At 51.8% G+C, this 19,570-nt stretch overlaps 4 protein-coding genes across 4 annotated transcripts; 2 read left to right on the top strand and 2 right to left on the bottom strand.

Annotated features, from left to right (window-relative positions):
• Positions 1-296: 296 nt before the first annotated feature.
• On the top strand, positions 297-2,494 carry B0H65DRAFT_439284 (kinase-like domain-containing protein; the record flags this gene model as incomplete). Its single annotated transcript, XM_062825403.1, has 2 exons — positions 297-1,917; positions 1,974-2,494. 2 exons carry the CDS (start codon positions 297-299, stop codon positions 2,492-2,494), a joined length of 2,142 nt encoding a protein of 713 aa, XP_062687500.1.
• A 2,047-nt stretch (positions 2,495-4,541) lies between these two features.
• Positions 4,542-7,310, top strand: B0H65DRAFT_439283 (uncharacterized protein; the record flags this gene model as incomplete). The annotated part of the gene is made up of 7 exons (XM_062825402.1): positions 4,542-4,751; positions 4,984-5,135; positions 5,603-5,695; positions 5,720-5,764; positions 6,074-6,257; positions 6,476-7,103; positions 7,246-7,310. 7 exons carry the CDS (start codon positions 4,542-4,544, stop codon positions 7,308-7,310), a joined length of 1,377 nt encoding a protein of 458 aa, XP_062687499.1.
• Positions 7,311-7,979: 669 nt separating this feature from the next.
• Positions 7,980-8,582, bottom strand: B0H65DRAFT_505902 (uncharacterized protein; the record flags this gene model as incomplete). The annotated part of the gene is made up of 1 exon (XM_062828026.1): positions 7,980-8,582. One exon carries the CDS (start codon positions 8,580-8,582, stop codon positions 7,980-7,982), a length of 603 nt encoding a protein of 200 aa, XP_062687498.1.
• Positions 8,583-10,888: 2,306 nt separating this feature from the next.
• On the bottom strand, positions 10,889-15,012 carry B0H65DRAFT_505901 (uncharacterized protein; the record flags this gene model as incomplete). The annotated part of the gene is made up of 5 exons (XM_062828025.1): positions 10,889-11,359; positions 11,414-12,913; positions 12,972-13,238; positions 13,292-14,151; positions 14,208-15,012. The coding sequence occupies 5 exons, from the start codon at positions 15,010-15,012 to the stop codon at positions 10,889-10,891; spliced, it is 3,903 nt and encodes a 1,300-aa protein (XP_062687497.1).
• Between the last annotated feature and the right edge of the window lie 4,558 nt (positions 15,013-19,570).

Genomic DNA, 19,570 nt, shown 5'->3' with positions numbered 1-19,570 from the left:
TCATTTCCGAGGCACCGTCACCACCACCCCAACTTTTTCCACTTTACACACAACACACCCTCCCGCCGCTTGATCATTTGCGATCCTCTCTCTCGAATCGAATCCCAAGCTCCGGCGTTAACTGACCAACACACCATCCGACTCGTTGCCCTACAATCCCAGCAGCCATGGCTCCGCGAGCTGAAGGCAGCAGCACTCTTAAGAGAGCTCGCGTACGTCCACTCCCCCATATGTCATGACTCTCGCGTCGTGTATTATATGTTATTAGTCCATGGCGCATTGCGTCACCACCAAGCATGCTCCGTCGACTAATATGCGCTCTACTTCAGGGTTCTGCCGACGACAATGATTCCTTCAAGAAACCCCGTCGCTCCGAACGTCTCTCCTCCCAGCGCATCGACGACAGCGCCGAACCCAAGCAGAAGACCCCCGTCAACACCACCAAGCAACTGCCCTCTCCAGTCACCCACGACACCGATGACTACCCACAAGATGCCAAAGAGCCCACAGCTACCCCTCCAGCAGGCCGCCCCAGCCAGCTGTCGCAAATTAGCCCTCGCCCAGAGACCCAATACTCCCAGTCGCAAGTATTGAACGACACACAAGCCTTCAGCCAGTTACCCGATATCGATAGGCCATTGTCGGATGACGTCGAGGATGAAGTCAAGGAGGGAGTCTGGGGCTACCTGTTCCCCTTGGACCCTAGGCACGGTGGTCGTTGTGTCGTTCTGAGGAGGAGGGCCGCTTGCCCCCTTCCACATACGGTGTCACAGGCGGTTGGCTCTAAGAGAGGTAAACGCGGCCAGAAGGCGCTGATCAAGGAGGAGCACGAGTTGGACAAGACCAAGGTCAAGGGGCTTCCATCAGGTGGCTATCTGATCGGACGACACCCAGAATGCGGTTGGTTCACCTGTACAATCCCCGGTGTACTTCACCATACTAACGGAACATTAGACATCCAAATAGAGGACCCCATCGTTTCGAACCGACACTGCATTATCTTCACGGAGAACAAGGGTAACGATACCGTTGCCGTATTGGAGGATCTTTCGAGTAACGGAACATTCGTCAACGAGGCAATAGTGGGTCGCAACCGACAGAGAGAGCTCCAAGAGCTAGATGAGATCGCCGTTCTCGACAAAGCGCGCTTCATCTTCCGATACCCCAAGAGTCGACACACCAGCGCATTCAGGCAGCAGTACACCATGCTTCAGAAGTTGGGCAAGGGTCACTTCGCCGAGGTCTACTTGTGTGTGGAGAAGTCGACTGGTAGCCAGTATGCCGTCAAGGTGTTCTCCAAGACCCCTGGCCGCGAGGAGAGATCCAAGAATGAAGGTCTTCAGCAAGAAATCGCCGTGCTGATGGGGGTTAGTCACCCCAACGTCTTGTGTCTCAAAGATACCTTCAATGAGCCCAACGCCGTTTACCTAGTTCTTGAGCTGGCGCCAGGAGGTGAGTTGTTCAACTACATCGTGAAGAAGACCAAGCTTTCCGAGAACGAGTGCCGCAAGTTGTTTACCCAGCTATTCCAGGGTATCAAGTACTTGCATGACCGCAACATTGTCCACCGTGACATCAAACCCGAGAACATTCTGCTAGTCGATGATGACCTGCATGTCAAGCTGGCTGATTTCGGTCTTGCCAAGATCATTGGCGAGGAGTCCTTCACCACTACCCTATGTGGCACACCCAGTTATGTGGCACCAGAAATCCTCACCGACACTCGCCATCGCAAATACACCAAGGCCGTCGATGTTTGGTCTCTCGGTGTAGTCTTGTACATCTGCTTGTGCGGCTTCCCACCATTCTCGGATGAACTCACCTCCCCCGACTTCCCCTATTCTCTTTCGGATCAGATCAGGCAAGGCAAATTTGACTACCCATCGCCTTACTGGGACCCTGTGGATGACCTAGCTCGTAAGTGACCTAGTCTTATACCGTATGTCGCTATATCGATACTAACAATGCCCTAGTTGACCTGATTGACTCCATGCTCGTCGTCGACCCCGAGAAGCGCTTCACCGTTGACGAATGCCTTTCTCATCCCTGGATGACCGAAAAGAAGCCTGGCGTCAACGATAGTACCAACGGCCTCGTTAACGGCATCGCCGGCCTCGATGTCACCAGGCGCGGCGTTCTCCGCGAGCGCACCCTCCTCAGCTCGATCAACACAGTCCAGATCGCCGACAAGATCCCACTTGGCGATAACAAGCCCGAGCTGAAGATCTACAAGAAAAATCCCACGGTAGCGGCCGATGGGCCCAGCCAGCACGAATTTGTCGGAGCACAAGCTGGACCCTCCCGTCAAAAGGAGGCCAGGCCTGATGATAACAGAGACCCGAATGAGTTCATGAACATGGGTGGTAAGGGTGATGAGGTCCTCTTTGCGGAGGACCCGAAGAGTAATTACCCTACCGCCAGGGAGGACGCGAAGGATATCGTCGAGGCGGCGAAGACGAATGACAAGGGTAAGGGTAAGGGTAAGAAGAAATAAGGGAGTTCATGATTACTCCGTCTTACCTAACCTCCCTTCAGCAAGACTTAAGCGATGAAATATGGGCGTTGGCGTTTGGAACATTACATATGGTTGTTTGAGTAATAATAGGGCTGTATCTGTGGGTTAAGGAAGACATATTGCAATGATGGATATGGGAGGGTGGCATGAATCTGATGTTCTATGAAGAACGAATATGCTTGGTATGTCAAAGGCCAGGACAGGACATGTTTGTTGTTGAAGCAAAGCAGGCAAGCAAGCAAGCGGATTTGGGATTGTCATCATGAATGGAGGAAACTGTTACATACCACTGGAGCTTAATATTTCTCTCTTCTGCTTCTCTTCATCGATCGGGAGTTTATACCAAAAAGCGGTGCTGCATGGACTTTCAGGTTCTTCGAGGGAAAGGTTCAGTGGTATATAAGTTATGTTGTTGCTCTATGTATGTGTGCAAGCATCTTCGAGGTACCTAGATAGCGTTCCATCTTTCACTTCGATGACGGGTGTTGATATCAAGGCTTTTAGGTAGCTGACTTCAGAAGAAAATGGGCTCTTCAAATAATGGTTCCTTTTGCAATGAGCAACCCTGACATGTATTGAACTTAACGTGGATGAAGCGGTGACCATATACTCCAGTCTCCGTCGACCGGTCAACCGGACGGTAAGTGCGGGTTAACCGCTTTGCGTCTTGCTCCGTCAGCAGATACGCAGCCCCTATGCTTAACTCCCACTTTCCTAGAAACGGATTGACGAGTAAGGTGAAAGAGAGCCGGTAGGGATGCCCCCTTCGTTCACTAAACTTAAGTTCGAGTAATAGCAATGTGTTAACCGTTAATATCATCTGTCCCAATGCATAACAACCTTCTCTTGTATCTCTTCTTCCCATTTCTCCGGTTTTCAACCTCCTTATTAATCCTCCTCCCGAACACTCAACCATAGTGTAGTCACTGTTTTCCGAAGCCATGAGAGTGTCATCCAGATGGAAAGGACGGCCGAGTAAATCATGAGTCAAAGCACCTACCGTCACAGATCTTCATCCTTGTATAGAAAAGCAACTGGGAAGTGATTGACCAGACAATTCCTTCCCATGTATTCTCCATCGTTCTTGATTTTTGCCTGCTGTCCTTCCATTTTTACCCATTCATTATCCTTCTTGCAACGCTCCCCCGGCTATCACCGACAGGTGCCTTCCTAACAGCATACTTTCCCTTCTCTTACCACCAAGTTTACCAAATCAACAACAAAATGGAATCCCGTCATGGAATCCTGCTGGGAAAGGAGTCATTTTATTTGTTTTCCAGCTTTTGCTTGCTCACATCAATATCGCCCCACCGTCAACAGTCTACAGACACCAATAAGTCTGGATGCCACAGGCTGGTACAGTGGCGGCCATCAAGTGAGTTTTGTTTTGCTCTCTTCTGCCATAACTCGAGTTTGTTCCAGTCGTGCATTTTCATTTCATCCGCGGCATGCCATCATCCCCTCTAATGGTTCGGCAGCTAACCACCACGCTCTCATAGAAGCAAAACTGAAGCTTGTTCCATTGGAATAATACCCATTCAACCGAAAAGAACGCATCCAACGAGCTCTTCAGATCCCAAAGCATAGAAGACAAAGCATTCCACGGAGACACAACTACAGCAGAAGCCAAACGAACAATGTGTGAAATCATCTACAACAACTATGCATGCGGATGCTTTGCGTTCTCCACCAACGTGAATTGTACACCCGTGTGCCATGATAATTTGCCGAAGGTGACTAGAACCAAGGTATTGACCTACGACTGTGGCAGACCCAGCCGCTGCCCGGGTGTGCAGGCCTACTGGACTTGGATGGTCAACCGAAAGTTGGCGACAGAGAAGCTTTGGGACGAATACAAAAGGCTTGCTGAGGTGCAACCCAGTGGTCCCTTGTTTATGCAGCTTTCTACGTGGGCCTTCCCTCATCAGGCACGGTCTTCTCCCGAATAACAAGCCTTCTTGCGCCATATGTTGACTAAGGCTACGCAAGCAGTTTGCAGAGCGCGACCGACATCAGAATCCTCATAATGAGTCCTCTTTCCCGAGAACTTCAACCAACGGATATCCGGCCGCAGCATCCTCTTACTTGGTTAGCTCTCAACAATACCCAACATCATCCCAGCAATATCCATCAGGGTCTCAGCAGCATCCATCGGGTTCGCAACAACATCCGTCAGGTTCCCAACAACATCACAGCCAAGGGCGGCCCGCCGAGAGTCCCTATCCGCGGGAAGCGGGTCCCTTTGCTCCTCGTTATAGCCCAACTTCGCAGGCAGAGCCTATTCCTTCTGTTACTCTTGCTCCTCCCGCTCCTATTCAGCCAACAAGACAGCAATTTCAACATGCTCGACGCAACTCGGTGCCACGAAACACACAGGCTTTTCTTGCTATCAACCACCAGCCACCACCCGCGTCCCAGGGTATCCCAGTTTCACCTGTGACGCGTTCTATTGTAGAAAACACGTCTAGACCACCTCCGGGAGTCCCATTATCGGTTGCGGCACCTCCTCCAATGACTCGAACCAACGAACATCCGGCTGCAACACCCTTGGGCTTGGGGTCCCCGCCTATTTCCCTTTCACCTGGAACGGTTCATATGCTAAATTACAGATCCCGCACAGGTAGGCAACAGTCTCAACAAATTCCCCAGGCTTTGACTCCGAACGTGCCTTCAAATCAGCAAACTTCGAGCTCATCATCTGCCCAGCACCCTTCAGATACACAGGCGGCCTCAGCTTCTGCTTCCTCTTCTGATAGGCAGCCTCCGAGTTCTGGATCGGAAATAACTGGAAGAAGAGGGCAATGAAGAAGAGGGCAGTGAAGAAGAGGGCAGTGAAGAGGAGGGCAGTGAAGAGAAGGGCAGTGAAAAGAAGGGCAATGAAGATGAGGGTAGTGGAGAGGAGCAGAGTGATGAAACTGTCCACAGCCGATAAACATTTTGTCCGGATACATGAGAGTGACGATGAGGACATGGACGACGTAGATGGAGATGTGGATAAAGAAAAGGATGGAAACCGTGAATGGGTATGAGACCGTGATAATGATATAAATAAGGAGGGAAATGAGAATTAAATAACTGCGGCAATAGAAACAAAAGTCGTGATGGCATTGAGGGCAACGATAGAAGTTACGACAATGAAGGGGGTGGATCAAAGGATAAAGCTGGGGCAAGACAGACTTGGTAAGCTGTTATTGGCATACATAGGTACCTCGGACAATTATTGGACAATGAAAAATACACGTGGTCAGGGTAGGCCTAGAATTGTTAGAATTATATGTTCAGTTATGTCTGTGTAAACAAACCTTAATCAGATAAAAGTTACACAGCCACGCATCGCAAACTTGTCCACTTCTTGATGAACTGGAGAAAGCCGAGGACAAATTGATTGATTCACAGCAACTTCCTGCCCTTCAAAAAGTCCAGAACCATCAAGTAACTACCAGCCCGCTGCTGCTCATCCACCAACCCGCCAACGGCGTTCCCTTCAGTCTTGTAGAAAACTCGGAAATTGGTGGCCCACGGAGATGTCAACGTTCATGATGAAGGACAAACGGACAGACTGGGTCAGCAACACTCTGTCCGCGTCAGATCCAGTGGACGTCGTCTCCGTGATGTATTGCTGGCAAGGGGAATGGAGCCGGAAGGGCGGTTAAAAGAGGAGTGTCCCGGTGCTCTTGGTGGTGCTTTTGGTGAGTCCTCATCGACATCGTCCACTTCCCCTGTTCGGAGACAACAAGAACAAGTAAAGAGCGCAAAGGAGTATGTCTCTCTTCTCATTCAGTGTTCTCCCTTTCATGTTGCTGGTGATTCTCGAAGAATGATGAGTTCCCGTCACTAACACACTCACTAGGAGTTTACCATTCATTCACCAAGCACAACGACGAGACTCACTTACCCACCCAACATCCACGCAACACAAAATGTGCCTCAGGGAGTACCCCATTCTACGCCTGTAATAAGGAAATGTTCCCCGGGTCCGCTCCAACCCGAGACTACCCCTGCGAACGAAACTGCGGCCAGTGGACACCAGGTCGTTACCGGTCTGAAATGTACTGCATGAGCGAGTACTGTGACGTTTGTATCCACAAGAGACGGACTGATGTGGCGCCGTGGACGGATCCGAATACTTCCCAGCGTACCGATCCGCAGTATTCCCGGTATTATGATACGTATGGGGTTGCTCCTCCTGTAAGTGGTGGTGGACAAGTTGATCCGGGGTATGGTGGTGGTGGTGGTTACGGTGGCGGTGGACAGGTTGATCCGAGCTATGGTGGTGGTGGCTACGGTGGTAGTGATCCCTCGGGTTATGGAGGTTATGGTGGTGGTGGACAAATTGATCCGGGATACGGTGGTGGTGGTGGTGGCTATGGAGGTGGTGATCCCTCGGGGTATGGTGGTTACGGAGGTGGTGATCCTTCGGGCTCAGGATACGGCGGCGGCGGCGGCGGTTACGATGGTGGAGGCTTCCCTCCGAACCCGATGCCAGGACCGAATCCGGCGGAGAATCCCATTCCCAATAATCCATTCACTGGCCCAAACCCGCGGCCGCGGCCTTCATGGTTGAACGACGAGGAGGAGAATAAGGGAAGTAAGAAGAGTAAGGGGAAGAAGAGTCATCGGAGGCATAGGTGAGGTTGATGGGGGCAAGGGGCATAGGGAGAGAAGAAGATGAGGGAGTGGAAGCAAGGAAAGGGGGAGTGGGTGGGAGGTACATGGGGGTTGAACTGGAGGTGAAATGGAAATGAAGGGATTCGTCGAAGGGGAACAGGGTGGACAATCGGAAGAGAATATGTGAAAAGAAGGAAACAAGAAAGAAATGGAAGGGAAAAATGGAATAAAAAGAATTAAAAAGGGGAGTGACTACTAAATACCCAAACACTAAACAAGCCCATCAAGTGCAGGTCTGATACTATTGCGGCACGATGTTGACTACTTGACTTTGTTCAAGGTCGCAAGACAGCCACGAAGTTCTTTGCTGCCATGGCCTCCTGAAGTATTCAGTGTAACAATTGGTTCTTAATGGCAGGGAAAATGGTTGATTGCGGCATGGTTGAAAAGAGAGGAATGGCGGGCCAGACCAAGTCTAAATACTACAGGAATAGAATACCGGGGCCGGATGCACCTTCTATATGTCTCAACAAGCGGTTAAAGCTCACATGAATATACGCATATGCACTTGCCTTTGCAGCACAGGTGCTGCTTTCATGCCCGAAACCTGAAATGTAAGGTAGTCGAGACAACGTGTAATTACCTTAGCGCCAGAGTTGGGGAAACAGACAGGAACTGACCTCTATCCCCAACGGGTATGCCTGACTTCAATACCACACAGAGCCAGGTCGCACTTTCCATTCTCCTGCTTTTCTCCGCCCTTCTTTAAATTTCTCTCGTTCCGGGCTCACAAACTCCAAGCTAAGCATCACAACTCTTCACCTTTTCTAGATTTCCTACTCATCTTCTCGACGACCTACCGGCGATATCTCACCACGATCCGCGGAGGCGGAGGCGGGGGGCATCCTCGACCACCGCCGCCAAACGCTGGGAAAGGTGGGAAGAACGGTTGACCAAAAAAGGGGGCTGGAGGTGCTGACATAGGGCGCAACATCGGGTTGTTGTATCCTTGGTAGTAACCACCACCACCACCAGCATTAGGATAAGGTTGAAGAAAAGGAGGCATCAAAGGAACCCCGGCCGAATTATAACCGCCATGCACCGGACAAGACATTGACGGACCCGACGGTATTGGAGCAAAGCCACCATACCCCCCATACCCAGCATCACTACCGCCACCGGCATCGTAGCCCATACCTGAGGATGAACCACCGCCATAGCTGCTACCAGCATGAGCACCATAATTCCACTTCCAATCAGCAATTTTCACCTGGCCCTTGTCAAACATCCTCCGTATCGCTGTCGAGCAGCGAACGTTACCGCAGTCCGTTGGGAGCTCGTAGTAACCGGAGCCCCTTGAGTACTCTGGGCAGTTGTTTCCACAGGACTCGGTGCGGGTGTTTTGGGCGGGGAGCTGTTCGTGCCCGCAGGAGTAGACGGGCCAAAGCTTGCGGCACATGTTTTGTTGATTAACTCTGAAGGTAAAGTTGGATTGGATTGGATTGGATGGGTTTGGATGGGTTTGGATGGGGGGTTGCTGGCGGTGAGTGTTTCAAACGGTTCTTTTAAACACCTTTGGAATCGTGATGCTGCTACAATTCTTACCTCTGGTGCATCATCGCATGGTCAGGTACGTAAATGATCCATCGTTGACAATTCAAGTTGATATTTTGAAGCGGACAACAAGTATGTCCGTTTGTCTTCCTCCTGCATCATCATCATTGGTACCAATGGATCACGGACATTGAAAAGTTCTTGTCATGGGCGTCTCTGTCAAGGAAGTATGCCGTTCGGCGACAGTTGGGATCGAAGGAAACAGCATGTGTCCCACAAGACACTCAACGACTGCGCCATATCCAATAAAGAATTTCAATGATGAACACAAACCCTAAAAATTACATATTTCCAGCACTGCCTCGTTGCACTCTTCGTGGTTGTTTGCTCTGTTCACTTTATCTACAAGAGTCTACTAAGTGACACTCCCGGAAAAGAAAAAAGAGGAAGGAACGAATGGCAACGAGATGTGCCACAAAATCCGAACCAGCCACCTACCTCTACCTACTACCTCCTCCAGTTATCATGTCAACCCTCTTTCAACATCGCGGAAAATCGTCCACTGCATTACCTCGAGTGACTCAACACTGCACTGAATCCATCTCAAACCTCCTGATGAGCTACCAGCACTCATCTCTCACCGCCCACTTCTCTGGATGGCGCTCCCTCGGTCCTTCAAGAGCACTTTCGAGATTTCCATATTCACTTTTTTTGCGAATATCCCTCGGGCAATTACTCATACAGCCCAGCCCGTACAATAGGTATGGTACACATCCGCCTTCCATCCCATCCATCCCTCAGCTCTATTCCTCTACCCTCTACCCTCTGCCATCTAGACTACCTACGCCCCTTCGTTCATATAAAGTCCAGCACAAGCCCCGTGCCTCCCTCCAGCTTCACAGAAGTCAAACCCCATCAGACGAAATCTGGACCGACCACCTGCGCCAGCCCGCGCCGCGCTTGTCCTTACTTAATAAACGACCAGTCCAGGCCGAATTGGCAGGATCTCCTCGGGACCAGATAGCTGAGGGTTCTCTTCAGTGTGCTGTGCTGTACCCCCACCGGTCCGGTTCACGAACAGGTCCCGCGTTCGAATTCGATTTGCACGTCACGAATTTCTTTCGAGCAAAAGAAGCTGGGATTTCGGATGTTGATATGTTTTCTGTGTTCGTTTCCCGAGGAGAAAAGTAGTGCCCTGGTACTGTGAATCTTCTTTTTCCTTTTTTTGTTATTCATTTGCTTTTTGCCCTCGAATGTAGTGGGGAGAGGGGGGCTCGGAGGTAAAGGGGAGACAGGAAAGGACCTGGTAGGAGGAAAGTGGCGCGCCCTAATGGCTCGTGAGCGGTTCCAGCTGTTTCATCATGAAAACATTGCCGGTTGTGCGCGTGGTAAATACTCGTGGTACAATTTTTGTTGGTCGCAGCTGAAGCGTGGTGGTTCGTTCTCCCTATAATGTAGACTTTTAGACTACTCGGATGGTATGCTAGGTAAATGTTTATTGTACTCTTGATTTACTAGTAGTAGTTGTAGTGTAGGTATCATGCAATAAGAAAAGAGAAACCAGTCAGTCAGTAAAGACGTAGCAGCAAATCAGAAAGTCCCCAGGTCCGGGTACAGGAAGACGATAACCATTTCTTAACCAACAAAGCCAAGCAAGCCATGCAACAAAAACCAAAAACCAAAAGCCAGAAAGCCAGATCAGCAGACAGACAGACGAGCGGCGGCAGCAGCAAAGCAAACCGCGATCGCAAGCGAGACAGTTGAACCAGTAAATACGAGAGAGACACGAGACAGACGAATAAGACATACAAAAATCGAAAACTAGCAAACCAGCCGCAAGTAATAATTTCAATGCCTTGTTAATAACAGAAACCGCCTTTGGACCTTAAGAACCTGATTTGAACCCGGGTACCGGACAAAAACACACAACACAAAAAAGACAACACGGACTCCATCCACTTCCATCCATTCCTTTCTTCTCCTCCTTGTTTCTTTTTCCTTTCATCCCATCTCGTAAAACCCTCCTTCCAGCTAATTGGTCTGGCCGTGGCTTGTGCGTGTTGTCGAAATGTATATAAAAACCAAAACTGACTGATTTTGCTGAACGACCAAGACGAATATCGCGCGCGATGTTGATCAAAGAGTAGAAGTATGTGCTCGAATGACCAGCTAAATTCCTCCAACAAAAGTCAAATCGACCCATCCACACGGTTAGCTTGCATTATGGATGTTAGGTTCGGAGAGGCTTGCACGTGCCCTGCTCAGAGGATCCTCCTTGTCCGCCGTCACGATGGACGGGCTCTCCAGGCCGGAGACGAGGCTGTCAGCGGCCGTGATGCCCCTGGTGGCGAGGGGTGGGCGGAGCGCAGCGTGCTGCGCGGCTTGGCTGGCAGAGTACATGCCGTTGTCGCGGCGGCCGCCTGTGACGGCGTCGGCAGCACGAGTGAGCTCGCGCTCCCGGTTCTTCTCGAGTAGTTGCCCGCCGAGCGTCGCACACTTGAGAATGGTCTGGATTAGATGGTTCTGCTGCAGCGGCTTGGAGAGATACTCGTCCATCTGTGCCTGAATACACTTCTCCCTGTCGCCCATCATGGCGTGGGCCGTGAGGGCGATGATGGGTGTGCGCTGGCTGCCGAGGCTGCGCTCGTACTCGCGAATCTTGGCCGTGGCTTCGAAACCGCCCTGTGGAATTTGTTAGCATCGGTATCTTATCTTATAAAGACAGCTTTTACTTACCATAATAGGCATCTGGACGTCCATAAGAATGACATCGAACTTTTTCCTCTTGACGGCCTCAACAGCCTCCTCACCGTTTCCAACAACGGTGACGACGTGGTGATACTTCTCCAGGATCTTGACCGCGAGCCTCTGGTTGACGGTGTTGTCTTCGGCAAGCAGGATCTCGAAAGACTTGGTGTTGTCCGCCAGCGACGGCGTGGCTCTATTTTCAAGAGCAGGGACCATGCCGTTACCGAGGTCGATGAGTTGACAAGGCGTCGTCATGTACGACGTAATACCCAAGTCAAGGCAAGACTTCAGCGAGACGTGAACGACAGGTGCTAGCAAGACGATCGGAAGGTACTTGAAGTCATCAACAGACCGCAAGCGCCTCGCATCCTCAATCGAGTCCACAATGATAACGTCGTAGGGCGCCTGGCCGGCAGCTCTGGCCTTCTCAAGCACAGGACTCCTCTCCGAGTCGACGACGATGGGAACGAGACCCAAGCCGTGGAGCATCTTGGCGATCTCATGACCATGTCCGGTGCGGCCCTTGTCGATGAACAGGACCTGGTGAGTCTTGTAAGGGGTGAGCTGCTTGGCGATCAACGAGATATCGTCGTTGGCCAAGCGGACCACGCAGGTGAAGAAGAACTTGCTACCCTTGCCATATTCACTCTTCACCCACACGTCACCACCCATGAGGTTGACGAGACGCTTGGAGATGGAGAGACCGAGACCAGTACCGCCAAACTTGCGAGTCATTGAACCATCGGCCTGCTGGAAAGTGTCGAAGATAAGATCCAGCTTGTCCGCCGGAATACCGATACCAGTATCGGAAACGACAAACTCGATAGCGTACTCATCGGAGTTGCCGCACTGTACTGAAGAGGCCTTCTGGATGGTAAGACTAACTTCACCATGCTCGGTGAACTTGATAGCGTTGCCAACAAGGTTAAGAATAATCTGGCGCAACCTGAAGGAGTCACCGACGACGTGGTCGGGTACAGAATGGTCGACACGATATGTAAGATCCAAGAACTTCTCGTTTGCCTTGACTGCAAGAGTCTTGAGCGCGTTGAAGACGGTGCCACGCAACGTATAAGGAATCTCTTCGATGACCATACGCCTAGCTTCGATCTTGGACAGATCCAAAATGTCGTCGATGATGGTCAGTAAGCTGTTGGCCAGGGAGTTGACAATGTTGAGCATTTCTCTCTGATACTGTGTCAGGTCAGTATCAAGAGTAAGTTGTGTCATGCCGATGATGCCGTTCATGGGTGTGCGGATTTCGTGGGACATATTCGCCAAAAACTCGGACTTGGTCTTATTGGCCAGTTCGGCGGCTTCCCTGGCTTGGGTATTACGTTGGATACTGTCCCTCAAATTGTAGACCATCTGATTGATCTTCTTTTTGAGTTCGTCCATCTCGCCTGAGGCTTCTACCTCAACGAGTTTTGTAAAGTCCCCGTCTGTTGCGGCGTTTGTAATGTCGCCGAAAGCTCTCACTTGAGCCGTCTGTGAAAGGGATTAGCAAAAGGTGCTGTTCAAAAAAGGTGCTGGCGGCGAAACTTACCAAGTTGTTCGCCATTGTGTTGACATCGGTGGTGATTTCCTTCCACCTGCCCTTCAGGCCAGCAACGTCGGCTTGTCCTCCCATGATACCGTCGACACCGACATCCTTTGCGACTCTCTGCACCTCGTTACAGAAAATGGAAAGCCGGTCAACCATGTTGTTGATAGTCTTCTTGAGTATGAGTATCTCTCCCTTGGCTTCAACCTCGATCTTGCGGCTCATATCACCATTGGCAATGGCTTGTGTGACGGTAGAGATCCCACGGACCTGTGAAAGTTAGCAAACAGTGCATGCCGCAAAGGACATTAGGGGGAGCTTACCTGAGATGTAAGGTTGCTGGCCATGGTGTTGACGTTCTCTGTGAGGTCCTTCCACTTGCCCTCCACATTGTCAACCTGGGCCTGACCACCCAGGGTGCCATCAGTGCCGACTTCCCTGGCGACCTTGCTGACCTCGAAAGCGAAAGTGCCAAGACGGTCAACCATGGTGTTGATAGTGTTCTTCAAATCCAGGATTTCACCCTGAACCTCGACCCCAATCTTCTTGGTCAAATCACCCTTGGCGACGGCTGTAGTAACCTTTGCAATTTCTCGCACCTGTGTGGTCAAATTCATGGCCATGCCGTTGACGTTTTCGGTGAGGTCCCTCCAAGTACCCTGAACATCGTGAACAGTGGCCTGCCCACCGAGCCTTCCTTCGGTTCCGACTTCCCTGGCGATCTTTGTGACTTCGCGAGCAAATTGTTGTAGTTGGTCCACCATAGAGTTGATAGTCTTCTTGAGTTCGAAAATCTCACCGCGGCATTCAGCTTGTACTTTTTGTGTAAGGTCACCCTTGGCGACAGCGGTAGTAACCTTGATGATATCTCTGACTTGGGTTGTTAGATTGTTGGCCATGGCGTTCACATTAACCGTAAGTTCGTTCCACATGCCCTGGACTCCTTCAACGTCGGCTTGACCACCGAGGATACCCTCGGTACCGACATCTCTGGCGACACGTGTAACTTCAGAGGCGAAAGTCCGTAGTTGATCCACCATTGTGTTAATGGTTTGTTGAAGTTGAAGTATTTCACCCTTGGCGGGACGCTCGATCTTCTTGGTAAGATCGCCATGGGCGACAGCAGTCGTTACGGAAGCGATCTCTCGCACTTGGTCGGTAAGATTCTGGGCCATGACGTTGACTAGATGATGGTCAGTAAGTGGGCCACTGCGGTTCTCAAGATGGGATAAAACATACCGTTGTCTGTAAGTTCCTTCCAGGTGCCGTCAACGCCTTCGATCTGAGCCTGGCCACCGAGAATACCCTCGGTTCCGACTTCACGAGCGACACGCGAGACTTCGCTGGAGAAGACTTGCAACTGGTCCATCATTGTGTTTATCGTACGCTTGAAAGTGGTGATTTCCGGGTCCATTTCCACCGAGTTCATGCGGACCTTCTTGGACAAATCACCCCTGGCGACGGCAGTGACAATCTCACCGATTTCTCGGAGAGCCTTTTGGAAGGCCTCGTTGGCCTTTTGGTGCTTCCAGAGTTCCCGCTCAAGAGTAGCAACCCGTTCCTGTTCGATAATAGCAAGAGCCTTTTCCTGAAGTTGCTTTTGCTCCATCAGCTGTGCGTTGACACCAGCAAGCTCCTGACGCTGGCTGTCAAGCAGCTTGGACTGGTCGTCGACATGTTCGCGGAGACCCTCAAGGGCCTCGTCGATGAAGCCATTCCGCGGTAGTGGAGCGGGGTAGCGAGCATCAGGCGTTTCGGGGGATGGCGAAAGGGTGCCATTTGAAAACAGCGCATCGGGTGTTGCATTTGGTGTATCGGGCATAACTGGAGGAGGAGTGGCAGCGATGGCGGCAGTCTCCAGCTGCTCTATGCGGACAACAAGAGCGGAGAGCTCTCGCTCCAAGTCACCCTTCTCACGGGTATAGGGACCGGGAAGCCTGACATGGGTGCTCGGGCGAAGTCCAGAGGTCTGGGTAGTGGCCGGGTCGACGGCCAAGGATTTGACGAGAGCAGCAATAGCTGCGAGAGTTGGTCCGTCAGTCATGATTTTGGGCTACGGCCGTTGGCGCCGTGAGCCTTGGACGGAATAGAGCAGGAAACGCAGTCGGGCAAGGCGCGGATGCTAGTGGGTAACAATCTACACTTGCGACTTCATGGGCGTTTGCGGGTGTAATGATAAGGCGCGTTCAATTGAATCGAGATGGGAGATGGACTCGAGAGAGGAGGGAGCGGCGTGAGATCGACCTCTGGTCTCTGGTTTGTGGCTGGTTGGGTAGGTTGATGTGGTGTTGCGGTTGTCTTGAAGCAGGGGATCGTCAGCAACGTGAATAATGTAGCGCGTGCGTAGGGGATTTGGGCAAGTTTCAGACGAAAGGACAGTGCTGTTGGGGGTGGGCTCACTGTTTGTAGATGGTTGGGATCCCGCGATGGGTGGGAATGGTGTTTTTCAAAAGGATTGTATCGCGAAAGGAGAGAGGGAGCTTGAGCTGGCTGAGGCTTCAGGCTCGGAGGAGACTCGATGTGCGCCTCGGTGCTAGGTAGTAGTAGGAGATTTTGTTTGCCTCTTTTGGTCGCTTTTTCTCCGTGGCTAGGTAGGTAGGTAGCGCTTGGGACTGGGGGCAGCGACAGCGAGGACTAGACTGTTCCCTTCAGGTTCAGTCTGGTCGCTGTTGACCTGGGACGACTGACTGGGAACTGAACTGTTGTTGCTGGGCCTGGCTCCTCGGGTGGTTTGTGCTGGGCTGGGATTCTGGCTGAACGAGTCCGTGGTGGTGAGTGGTGGTGGCCCGGTGGGTGCAGTTGTGGACTGTGGACTGTGGGCCAGGTTGGGAGGGGAGAGCGAGGCGGAGAAAGAGGAGAGTTATCGAGCGGCGGTGCCTGGACTTGGGACTGTGGCTATCGACTGGCTGGCAGCGCAGCGGGCGGGACTGGAGAGACTGGGTCGGATGGGATCAGATCAATGGCTCCTGGATGGACGGGACTGGAACGGGACTGGAGACAGACTCGTCGGGGCCGTAGCAGGGCACTGCAGTCTGTTTGAGCGAGTCGAGGTCTGCAAAGTGCAGAGTCGGAGCGCTAGAGGAGCACAGTGCCAGTTTTGTTAGTGCCGTGGGACGGGGACAGGGGCGGGCGCTGAGCGCTGAATGGCTGGATGGATATCGTGTATGGGGTTTTGGTGCCGTTTACCAGTTCCTAGTGTACACGCTTGGTTTTTGTTCTTTTTTCCTTTTCGTTCAATTCCCAACTCTCTCTCTCTTCATTCTCTGTAATTGTTTTCTCTTTTTCACTTTTTGGTTGAGTTGTAGATTGCCTAGGGAAGTCGAGGTTGACGGAGACTTTTGCACAGTGTGCTGTGGACGAAGCCTTTCCGCTCGTCGAGAGATGGCACGTGGATGGGGATGGAAATTCTGAAAGTGAAAACAGATGGGATGAGAAAGAGACAGGGACGAGGGTGGAGGGCGGAACCAAGGTTTGAGACTGGAGTGGTCTGTTGTTGGAGAGCAGACTGCTGCTGGGCAAGGCAAAACACCAAAGTCAGAGTCAGTGAGAGAGACTTCAGTTTGCTTCACAGCGCAAGAGACAAGAGGCCACAGAGACGGGATGGGGGTGGGCTGGTGGGCTGGTGGGGTTTGCCGGCCGAGACGCCGAGTAAGGCAGGGATCAGCGCTGCCCTGCGCTTCCTGCACGGCAACTCGTCTTGGTTGCTTCTTGGTGCTGATGCTTGGTCCTTGGGACCTGAGGGGATGGTCTGTGCTTTGCGTGTATTGAGCATTCTTGGGTTCACTTCTAACATCGAGTCCATCTCTTCACATAGTCAACAGCTGGTCAGAACTTGTTCATCTGATATCTCGGTCATTCGCAGTCACTTTCTTCCTGTCACTCGGCGTCCACCGTCCGGACTCCGGAATCCAGTGCCGTGCAGGTGGTATCAAAGGTTACAGCGGCCTGGCACTGGCAACTGCCCTTTGTGGTGCACCTGGGACAGTGTGAGCGGCAACACTTCACACGCCAGCTGCGAACCTCGAGCCTGACTCGTCCCATCTCGTGGTCCCGTTCCGACGGAGACGGAGGGACGGCGAGCACACAGACCGACAGCCGCCGGGACGGGGAGCTTCCGCTCGGGAACACGGGAATCAGGACGTGCCTGGGACTTCTTCAGGACGGAAGGGTCTGATCGTACAAGTTTGGAGAATTCGGAAAAGAAAACGGCACAAAGAAACATCGACCTGGACATATTCTCGACGACCACACTGAATCCTGGGCAGAGAGCGCCCCTCTCCCGCAAGGCCGCAAACCCCAAATCGGAATCTCGGAATTTCAGGGGCATACCTAGCTGACATTTACCACTAGAAACACCATCCTCAACTCACGTTTCCCATCTCGGGCCCGGACCTCGATCCCAAATGGAAGCAAGGGACCCAAGGCAACCAGGTCACCTACTGTGGTCAGGCAGCTGGCAGATGGCACGCATGGGACACCCGCACACGATGGCACACATGGCGCCTTGCACAAGACTCTCTCTACTGTGCGACTTGGAGTCGCGGCAGCCGGCCGGTCTTAGCAGTCAAGGCAGTCAGGTCACGCTTCATGCTGAAAGAAACATATTGCGCATCTGGTCGGCTGGGCATGGTCGCCGAATCGCCAGTAATCGAGCGTCTTTTCATAAAGGCCATAGGGACGCACTGATCTCCCATCAACAAACGATCGAGCGATGCAATAGCTACCTACAGCAGTCGCCTGAAACAGTTTGCGGGGTTGCTCAACGCCACCTCTTCAACGTCGTACACGTACAGAGAGGACCGACCCCGGAGACATCACGTTGAACGGGCCGGATTGTTTCCCCCGGCTTCGTTGACAAGTACAGCTGTCGAGATATTGACTGCATTGCAACAGGTTTCAGTTGCCAGTCAAGGCATGCCGATGCAGGTGTAGCTAACCGCTTGCCAGGAAGACCCCAATATCAACAGCGGACACCAGTTGGATTCATCAGTGACCTTGGAAAGCTCCCCTGGTTGCTGTCAAGGTAACCGTTGGCTACTATGCAGTGTACATATCTCACCGTCCCACGCGAGATCACAAGGTGAGCCTGTGAGGTGCGCGGAACCAGAGAAAGCAAGTTCGCAGTTCGCAGTTCGCAGTTCGCATCTCGGAATGGAACCGTGTGCTAGACGCGGCCCCGCCCTACTTTGAGCCTCACCGAACCCGTCGGCATATCGTGGGAGTTGAAAATCGGGGCATGAACCCGTCATTTTCAACGCCCAACTTTTGGAGGTTGCGACCCAACTGAAGGACACTGAAAACTGACCATGCTGGGCACCCAAAGATGCCCATGCAGAAAGAAGCGTCGTTGGAGTCTCCTTCCCCACAACCAGATACTGTACACTAACCCATAAGCGGCTAGACTCACAGTAGATTCCTAGGGCTTCTCGCACATGACTGCCCCGTCACACCTGTACGAGAGCCAACACCTTCCATTCCACATCCACTCAACTTTTTGCTTTCGTTCGCAAGGTTCGCCATCACGTTCGAATGATTGCCATGGCATTGATTGGAGTCCAGACGGGCCAAAAGATATGCAATCGAGATCATGGAACGGATCGACAACATGTCAAAATCGGTTTCATCCGCAGCGCACGCGACCCCATTGTTTACTTTTACTGTGGTTTGGAGCGAAAGTAAAAACCCCCCTGTCAGGTACTTTTCTGCACGGACAATAAGCGTTTTGTACTTACCCCACCTAATTAAACTTACCCATCATACCAAGTACTACACTTGAAAACAAATATTTACCCCCTCCTTCCAGTTTCCCCAGGCGACCTAGCCAGGCTATATTTTTCAACGGGCGACCCGGACGATGCCCAACACTCCTGGAGCTTCCCCTCGTCTCATAACAAGCGGCTGTCGCTTGCCGGGTTTACAAGTGTGTATTGACAGCCACCTACGTCACTGCTGGCTTTTCATCTCTTCTCGCGAAAGCCGCTATTGGGACGGGACCATTTGGCGCCCAGACGACAAACCCTGGCCAGCGAGATCATTTTTCTTTCAGTCGCAAGTCGCGGCGGTGAAGGCTTGAATTGACGACGTGGAAACAGAGACCACTGCAAGACATGGCAGAACTTGCCTGTTGCGGACACAAAAGCTTATACGATTCAGGCATTGGCGATGGCGGCAATCGTGACACATTGACACTTTCAGCTGAATTTGCCATCATATCCGACTTCGCCGACCGGAGCTCCGTCCGGCCTCCGCTTGAAACTGCCGAGTGTATGTTCAAAAACTTACGACTCGAGTTGAGCATCAGCTGGTGGATATATCCAAAAGAGAGATATCATAATTTCGTAACAATAAGTAAATCACCTTGGAACGCCGCTTAAGATGGGCTTCTATAAGGTATGTTTGCTGGTACGGCAACCGATGTCCCAGCCTCGTGTAAGTCGAGCCGCATCAAAAATAAAGTATATGATCAACAGCTAAGCACCAAAGAGGAAAACGTGGCCCTGAGCTGACATTCGCTCTGATGGGATTCTCTCACATGACTGCATAATCTTGCGGATTTGTTTCGCTTCCCCTTTACCTTTTGACACTGAAACGGCTTGAAATCC

This window comes from Neurospora tetraspora (genome assembly GCF_033439725.1).
Source record: "Neurospora tetraspora strain CBS 560.94 chromosome Unknown B0H65scaffold_1, whole genome shotgun sequence".
NCBI classification, from domain to species: domain Eukaryota; kingdom Fungi; phylum Ascomycota; class Sordariomycetes; order Sordariales; family Sordariaceae; genus Neurospora; species Neurospora tetraspora.
This window is presented reverse-complemented; position numbering and strand designations above follow the sequence as displayed.